General features: G+C 50.6%; 2 protein-coding genes across 5 annotated transcripts in view; one reads left to right on the plus strand and one right to left on the minus strand.

Moving 5' to 3' along the window:
• Positions 1-8,091, plus strand: part of LOC146752688 (receptor-type tyrosine-protein phosphatase T-like) — a 278,647-nt gene that overhangs the window by 184,962 nt on the left and 85,594 nt on the right. The gene's annotated exons all lie outside the window — the stretch shown is intronic.
• The window catches only part of LOC146752697 (uncharacterized), a 7,075-nt gene continuing 3,764 nt past the window's right edge, over positions 4,781-8,091 (minus strand). The window contains exons 3-8 of the mRNA XM_085531442.1: positions 7,709-7,777; positions 7,496-7,567; positions 7,303-7,404; positions 6,456-6,599; positions 5,790-5,931; positions 4,781-5,604 (exon numbers count right to left, since the gene is read on the minus strand). Coding sequence (XP_085387568.1) covers positions 5,508-5,604; positions 5,790-5,931; positions 6,456-6,599; positions 7,303-7,404; positions 7,496-7,567; positions 7,709-7,777 — 626 coding nt within the window. The 3' untranslated portion in view covers positions 4,781-5,507. The remainder of the gene's footprint in view (positions 5,605-5,789; positions 5,932-6,455; positions 6,600-7,302; positions 7,405-7,495; positions 7,568-7,708; positions 7,778-8,091) is intronic.

The following is an 8,091-nucleotide window of genomic DNA, read 5'->3' on the forward strand; positions in this document are numbered from 1 at the left end:
CTAAATTGAAGCGAGACAACCCTACAGCCGGCTGCTGCAGCACTGAGGACCACAGGGCAGCTGGAGTGGGATGCGATGGGACATGGGGAGCTGTGGCTGTCTCCGCTCCCCGCTGCAGGATGGGAAGAGTGGGATGCTCTGGGATTTGTATGGAATAAAGTGGAGATGTTTTGTAGAGGAGCAGGTTGGGATGGGGGGTGTGGGCAGCTCAGCCTCAGTGCATGGTTGGTTATGGAAGCTGGGTGTCTGCCCTCAGAATGTGGCTGTGGCAGCACTGTGGGTTATGGGGGGGAAGCACAGCTCAGCCCAATACTAGATGAACTTTCCAGTCATGTCTTCATGCCAAAGCGGTGCAGATAGCACAGGGAGTGCAAAGGGGAGGAGGAGAGCAGCAGTGTGAAATGGAGCAATGGGCAAAGAGTGTGGGGTGGGGGGAGGAGGGATGAGGAGAGGTCCCCTCATCCACCCCAACCCTGAGCACAGCACAGAGCAGAATGCAGGCAGGCTGAGCACAGAACAGCCCAACACTTTATTTCACAAGAAGCAGCACAGGAAAAGCATAACAGCATAGGAAGCAGAGGGAGATGTGAGAGGTAGAGGGGATGGGGCTGTGTTCATCACCGACCCCAAATGCTCGTGTGGCCAGTTGGCCCCTTGCAGGCTGAAGCACAGCACTCAGACGGTTTGGTTACTTCCTGTGTGAAGAAGAAGAGATGGTGTCCCATAGGGCCACGTTCACATCCCAACCCTCAGCTCCCTGCAGAGTCTCAGCCCAGCCCTGGTGCAGCACCACAAGGAGTACAAGGAGCACAGGGACCCCTTCCAACCCCCAGCCCCACACCGCAGCTGTGCTCGAGTTGCTGGTTCCACCTTCCTGGCCTGTAAGGTAAGAAGAGCCATTGTCTCAGCCCAGTTTGTAGGAGGGAGGCAAGGTTCTTTGATATGCGTATACCTGGTGCAGGATTAAGAAACAACGGTTCAAACATTGGTCCGACCAGTTTATTACAAGACTTTATCAGGGAGATGGGGAAGGGGAGGACGGACGCTATTATGGTGTAGGGTGATGGGGAAGGGAATGCAGTAAAAATATGAAATAGAAGCAAGGAGTCTCTGTAGGAAGCAAGAGGGAGATATTCACCACCATGGATCCATCGAGGTTTGTAGTTCAGTCATTGGTCTTCAGTCGTGGTGGGTCGTCAGGCGTTGTTCTGTTAATGGTGACCACGATGACAATTTCCAATGGTAGCACCAACTTATTTATATGTCCAAAGTGGTCAAGTCAGCTCTCTTTGGAGTGACAGCTCGAATCCAAAGTAGTTGAGTCAGCACTCCTTGGAATGGAAGCTTCTGGCTCTGGGATCTTAGCAGAAATTCCTTTGTTCCCATCTTCTGAGCCTTGCCAGCAGATAAGAGGGAGCAGGGATACCCATCCGCATCCTGTTTTTCACAGGGCACGATGGCTTCATTACCCACATTTCCCACACCAAGCTGGAGCTATTTAGTCCCGGGCCAGATCTTCCGCTCATAAACAGTCCTGAGCACTCTTCTGGAGGCAAACAGCTCTGAAGGAAGGTGCTTTCAAATATTCAGATACCCAAAAAGTGATATTGATTGTCACACGGTAGCACCCATTACTTGCCACTTCAATAAATCATTGAGAGTCTTCTCACAAGAAACACCTCAGGAAGCAAGCTTGGAGCCAGAAAACAAGGAAGGACTCTCACAGCCATGACCCCCAGCCCTGTTCTTGCTGTGGGGCATGGAGCAGCTTTGAGCACCAGGAAGGGGAACCCTGGGAGAAAGCGGGGACCCCAATGCTGCCCTGGCACTGGGCAGAGGTGGGGGACAGCGCTGCCCTCATCACTCACTGGGCGCCGTGTTGTAGCCTTTCTCCTTCTTCCCTGCAGACAGAGAGATGCATCAGCACAGGTTCACATCACAGCCAGGCTGAGGGCTCCTGAGGGAGCCTCAAATCCCCCCACAGCCCCCACTGTCCTCCTACACCCCTCCACTTTTACCTGCATGGCGTCTGTAGATGATGAATCCAACGCCAGCCATGATGGCAATGGCCACAACGGCGACAACCACCCCCATCACGTTCGGCACCAGGCTGGACTGTGACTGCTCTGGGGGAAGGCAGGGCTGTCAGCAGGGGAAGGGGCAGCCCTGAGCCCCCCAGCCCCACATCCCCTCACTCACCTCATGAGTAGAGGCTGGGCTGGGGCAGGCTGGCGTGCTCCACGCAGCACTGGTACTTGTCCCCGTGCGGGGCAAGTACCTCCGACCGGAGCTGTTGTAGTGCACGAAGATTTCGCCATCCATGTACCCCACTTCAAAGAACCAGGGCTGCTCGGGGCCGGATTCCGTCATCCCTATTTCAAAGTACCGCATGGAGTGGAGCTCTGCGGGGTCGGAGCGCGGCGACCCCCCCTTTTTTATTAATTAGCAAGCTACTGCCTATAGAATAACAACACTACTTATATTAATAACATAACCATTATAACTCAATCAAGACCTCGATTGACAATCCTCTAGAAGTGAAAAAAGAGACAAGTCAAACACAGATAACAACATTACTGTTAAACCTACTAAAAAGAACAAACTCGTTTGCTCTGCAACCTAAGTTTCTGCAACCTGGAAATAAATCCATGAGGGTCCCATTGTGTTCACATGTCACTAGTTAGGAAAAGTCTTCAACTTTCATATACTCTGATATATTGATTTTTAATGGCCACTAACTATTGTGCAACAAATGCTTTTAGGATGCTCAAAACCATGCCTTTGAGCTAATAATTGATAATTGAACTTTATGAAGTTGCATGTCAGATAGAACCAGTTTTAGAGGACAAATGTGCTGGAGTATCACTAGGGGCATTATTACTTATTGACCCTTGAGAAACAGCAAACCGTGTTGGTGGTGGCTGCGACAGGCGGTGCCAGCAGGGCCTTCCCTGCTTCAAAGTGCACCTTTCCTCTCTCACCCATCACAGATTCTCTCCTGCATTCAGGGTCTGAAGGATTTCTTCCAGTTGTACACCATATCCGCATGGCCAGTGCGTGATACAGAGCCCAAGTGGAACAGCTGCCTGGAAAACAGAATAAACTATCAAATTTAGTTCTATTAGTATGCACTTTTGTCTCAAGTGATGCATGGTCATATTTTTAAAATCCCAATTAGTTGGGTGTAAGAGACGTATCCATTCTACAATACAGGGTCATCCCTTTGCCTGGGATTCCTTTCCAGGTTTTGTCTTTGCAAATTAAGAAAAGCTAATTAATAGGCTAATAACATCATGAGTGAGCAGTACTAACATACTAAAAGAGCTATTCCCATAGATTACAGCACTGATTACATCAAATCCTTTCTTTAACACACATTTGATCTATGGATAATGCCTAAAATTCTAATTCTTGAGACTGCATTGGTAACACAGAAAATCACACACTATGTCAAACCATTACTAATATTATTTATTACACCGCAAGTTACAAAGCAATTCCACTAGGAAAGAAACACACAAACACAGTTACTATAAAGGCTGGATGCTATTTTCTGCCTTGAGATGAGACCAACAACGTATTCTGGTGGTGTTAGTAACAACCGCACAAGATTAGAAGTGTCTAGTGTCATATGAGTATCCTCAGTGAAAATCCATTGAATGATTTGCTTAGAAGCTTCAGATCGTATCCCATAGTCAGTCACAGTCTTACCAGCCTGCTGTAACAATTTCCAATGATGCACTTCCCACCGAGCAGCTCCCTGCTGATCGTCTATCAGCGGGCAAGCGAGCTGAAACACAGCTTGACACGGTCCCTCCAATATCATGCCTCTAATGACTCCAGACCAACGCAAAGGTGGAGAATCGCTACATGTGGGGGGGAATCGCATAGACAGGGGCTGTAAAGACATCGGTGAAACGCTTGAAGAGACTGATGCCTCCTTCGTACGCAGTTCTAAGTCCTGCAGCTCCTCAGTTAATGTTTTATTATGTTCCTCCAATGCTTTCTCATTCCCACCATTATCCGAGTCGCTTTCACTCTCAGGAGCTTCTTGCTGCTCTGCACACCCCTCAGCCCCCCCCCCACCGCACCTTCCTCACCAGCCAAAACTGGATCTGCCAGAGACGTTGAAGAGGTCGAGGACGGGGGATTATTCGGGGCTTCTGCGGCAGCCCTGACTTGTGAGGCTGATGAGCAAACGGAGTACGAAACTCCTGGTAACAGGGAGTCAAGTTCTGACCTTGACTGAGCACTAGGTCCGGATAGAGCTTGTACCACAGCAGCAGCAATCTGCCGCTCGGCTTGCATATTCTTCAGTGTATTTATTTTGTATTCCTTATTTTTGGAGATAACAAAGTCCCACATATGGTCGACTATTTCTCGACATTCGGCTACAGTGAACATCAGTGCCACCTCCTGAAGGTGTCCATTCATATGAGCCCATTTTACCAGCTCGGATATGTATTTAGGAGATACCTGCTCCCCTCTCTTAGAGAGAATACATTTGAGCAGTTCCTCCACAGCTTCCCACAACATCGTGGCTTGCAGAGAATGGGATGGTACCCCGATGAGAGGTGAGTGCCAACCCCCCCCCCAGTTCTTTATTGCCCCCGCACCGCGCTGTTAGAGAGGGGAGGTTCTTTGTTCCTTCTCTCCCTGGGTTTGTTCCCGCTGTCACCGAGTGAGCTCTAGAGAGAACTCCGTGACACAAACTCATTGCAAAGTCTAAGCTAGAAGAAGCGTCACCTCAGTGTATCCCAGAAAAAGAACAGCGTTGAGATTTTAATTGGTTTTGGTTCTTTGTTTTATTGAGGGTGGGTTGTTTTTTGTTGTTTTTTTAGGGTTTTTTTGGGGTTTTTTTGTCTTTTTTTTGGGGGGGGGGTAGGGGGGTGCGAGGGGAAGGGAGAGGGAGGGGACAGTTGTTTGGTTGTTTTTCATATACAATAAAGCTATGCAGTTCCGCTGTCAGTCGCCTCAGAGAGTTCCCGAAGGAGCTCAACCACATTCTGCTCAACATCGAGTTGTTCCATTGAGTGGAACAATGGTAGTCTTGCAGATGGAGCAATGCAGGAATTCTGACAGGATCTCCAGGTGTATCCAGTTCATCATCTGAAAGCTCCGCAACCAAATTGGAAGGGACCAGTCCTCTTGTGCCATCTGTCAGCTCTCCCTGAAACCAGCCATTCTCACCCACATCTCCAAAGACATTACGCATTGTCCGGCAGTCAGAGGAAGCTCGTTTTCTGGGTCCTCATTAGGACCCTCAACAGGAATGTAGCTGTGTCGAGCTAAGAATCTTCAAACTGCTGGTGATACCTGTCCTGGAGAATGCAGGATGAAGGACAAAAGCTCTGCTCTCACATTCAGGGCCATCCTCTGACAGAAGGCAGCACTCAGGACTGTTCCCAAGGATCTCTTTCATGGCTTTGAGTTCAAGCTCCAGGTCTTCCAGATGACCTTGAAGACTTCTGGCCTCTTCAATGGCAGAATGGAACAGACTGGAGCTATTACGGAGATTCTTGTTTGACTGGGTCAGAGTCTGTCTCGTTGCCTTCCCCAGCTCCATCTGCTGCTTCTGCTGCTCTCTTTTCCCTCTTGCGCGCTCTGTGAGAATGAGTTTCAGAAAGCACTACTCACTGACAGGAAATAAGGGGAAACTTGAAAGACTTTGCAACCTGAGTCCTGGCAGTGTACTGCCAGCGGCTGATTTGGCCGTCCAGGATCCTGGCACCACAAATGCTTCATTGCCAAATGCAGCAATAAGGTGTTCTGGGGAAAGGCCAACTCACAGGTAGTTTTTGAGCACCCATATCACAGTACCAACGGCCAGCACCAGCGCAGGCAGCAGCATCGCTGAGACCGTCACCGGAATGCGGCGCTTCCGCACAGATGTGTGAGCAGCAGCCTCTGTGCTTTTGCCTGTGTTCATCCCTGGAAGAAATGAGACAATGTCCCACGTTACCTTCAGCTGCGCTACAGATAATCTCTCAGTGTGCTTCATGGACCCAAGAGGTCATTTTGTCAGTGGGTGCCTCCATCTCTGGTGCCGAAGCACCGGAGGACAAGAAGGATTGCTTCCACCTCTCGTTGGGTACGAAGAGGCTGCACAGGCACTACCCGTGTCCTCCTCTGGGCCGAGAGCTGGGGCTGTACTCTGGGGTCTGGGCTTGGTCTGTGGGGAGAGCTACAGAGCAGAATCCCTCATGCTTTTCCCGGCATGCGTGTCCTGAGCTCTCCTGTGGGACGCCCCCCAGGCTGAAGGTCAGGCTTCAGCCAGCACAGGGCACAGCCAGAGCCAGCCCAGGGGAGAAACACTCCTGCTTCTTTTACATGTGCTCTATGCTCACACGCTCAGGTCTGGCTGCTGACCTGGTGTGCAAGAGCTGGCAGCAAGAGCCTGCAGGCACGCAGTGACTCTGGTTTGTGACACCGTATGATCATGGGACAGAAATTACCTGGCATGCTGGTTGGTGCTGCCTGCATTCCTCTGTCCGGGATGGGCAGTGTGGGATATCCACCTTCCTGGAGTGCATCCGGGACCGGCAGTGTGGGATATCCACCTTCCTGGAGTGCATCCCGCTCACTTTGTTGGTCCGTTCCTTTAGAAAGAAAGCAGGGCAGTAGGAGTGGGATGTCACGTGCCCTCATCAAAAACTGAGCTTCTCCAATCCCGAGCTCAGGTAAAGTCCAGGCCCCCCACCCCCAAGTACACTGTGAGCCCCTCTGTTACCCAAAGGCATTTGGGCCCTCCCAGCTATTGGACAATGCTGACTCCCTCACACCTCTTGAGGAATCAGCTCCTGTGCAAGGCCCTCACATTCTGTGCTGTCACCAGCCCATCACAGCCAGGTAGCTGCAGGCTGAAATCCAAGCTCTAACACACAGTCCAAGCCTTCAGAATTAGCATCTCCACCTCATTTCCAGCATTAGCAAAGGCAGCCAACCCTGCTCGGGATGCTTCTCCTGCCTTGAACTTGCTCAGCTGCACGGAGGGCTTTGGATGAACAGAAGCACAGCGCTTGCCACTTGCTGCCATCTGGGTGCCAACGACTGCACAAAGCAGCTCTGACAAGTAATGGTTGTGCTGGGGGAGCAGCTGCCTCTGGGTCTTGGCTGGATGCAGACCATCTGGCAGCAGACCAGCTCTGGTGCTTGACAGCACCTGCAAGGTGATACATGGAACACGGCTGCAGCACGGCTCTGACCCATCCCTTCCTGCTGTGCAGGCTACAGCCTGCCCACACCTGCATATCACACCTCAGCTTCCCAGGTCCCACAGTGAACAGACTGAAGTATACCCACCACGCTCTGCCTTCTCCATTTCCTTCAGCAGTCGCTTCAGGAGACGGGATGAGCCCTGAGAGTATTTTCCTCGTTTGTATTCATCCTCTTCTCTTTCCGGACCTTAACAGAATGTATGAAGTTAAATATCACGTGCATGAAGTTTTGAAGATCTGCGGCGAGTCAGCCAAGTCAGTGAAGACAGAGTACTCACTGCTGGGATTCCAGCTGGGCTCCAGCACAGGAGGAAACCGATGACCGGGCAGGGCCCACACTGGGGGCACTTCTGCAACCAAAGACCCATGAAAAGTTTCAGTCACACACTACAACATCAACTGAGTAGCAGAGCGTACAGGGGACTGTGCCATGAAATGGCACTGAAACGGGCAGCAAAAGCTCTCTAAAGAATTTCAAAGCTATGACGTACCTGCGCGATCCGACAGAGTTTCAGTTCCAGAACTCAGAGAGGAAGCTGGATCAACTCCTCTAGTCAAATCTGCAAATGAACACAGGACAAAGCAACTGCTACTGAGCATCCCTTCAGCCACAAGGTCGCAGGATGCAATTAAAGCCAGGGATTCCTTCACAACACTATTCTCTCCCTTCCGCACAGGGAAACAAGGGGCCTGGGAGAGCAGGAAGGATGCAGATAAGGAGTGAGACCTCACGGAAGTCATCAGGCAAGGAGGAGAATAGATGTTGTAAATACCAGAAGAGGAGTTGCATCCCCCTGATAAGAACAAGAGGGGGTCTGCATGCTAAACAACTATTGAATATGTATCAGAATTCCGAGAAATCATTGACTATGTA

This window comes from Coturnix japonica, unplaced genomic scaffold (genome assembly GCF_054131305.1).
Source record: "Coturnix japonica strain WE unplaced genomic scaffold, WE-NBRP24 Scf042, whole genome shotgun sequence".
Taxonomy (NCBI): domain Eukaryota; kingdom Metazoa; phylum Chordata; class Aves; order Galliformes; family Phasianidae; genus Coturnix; species Coturnix japonica.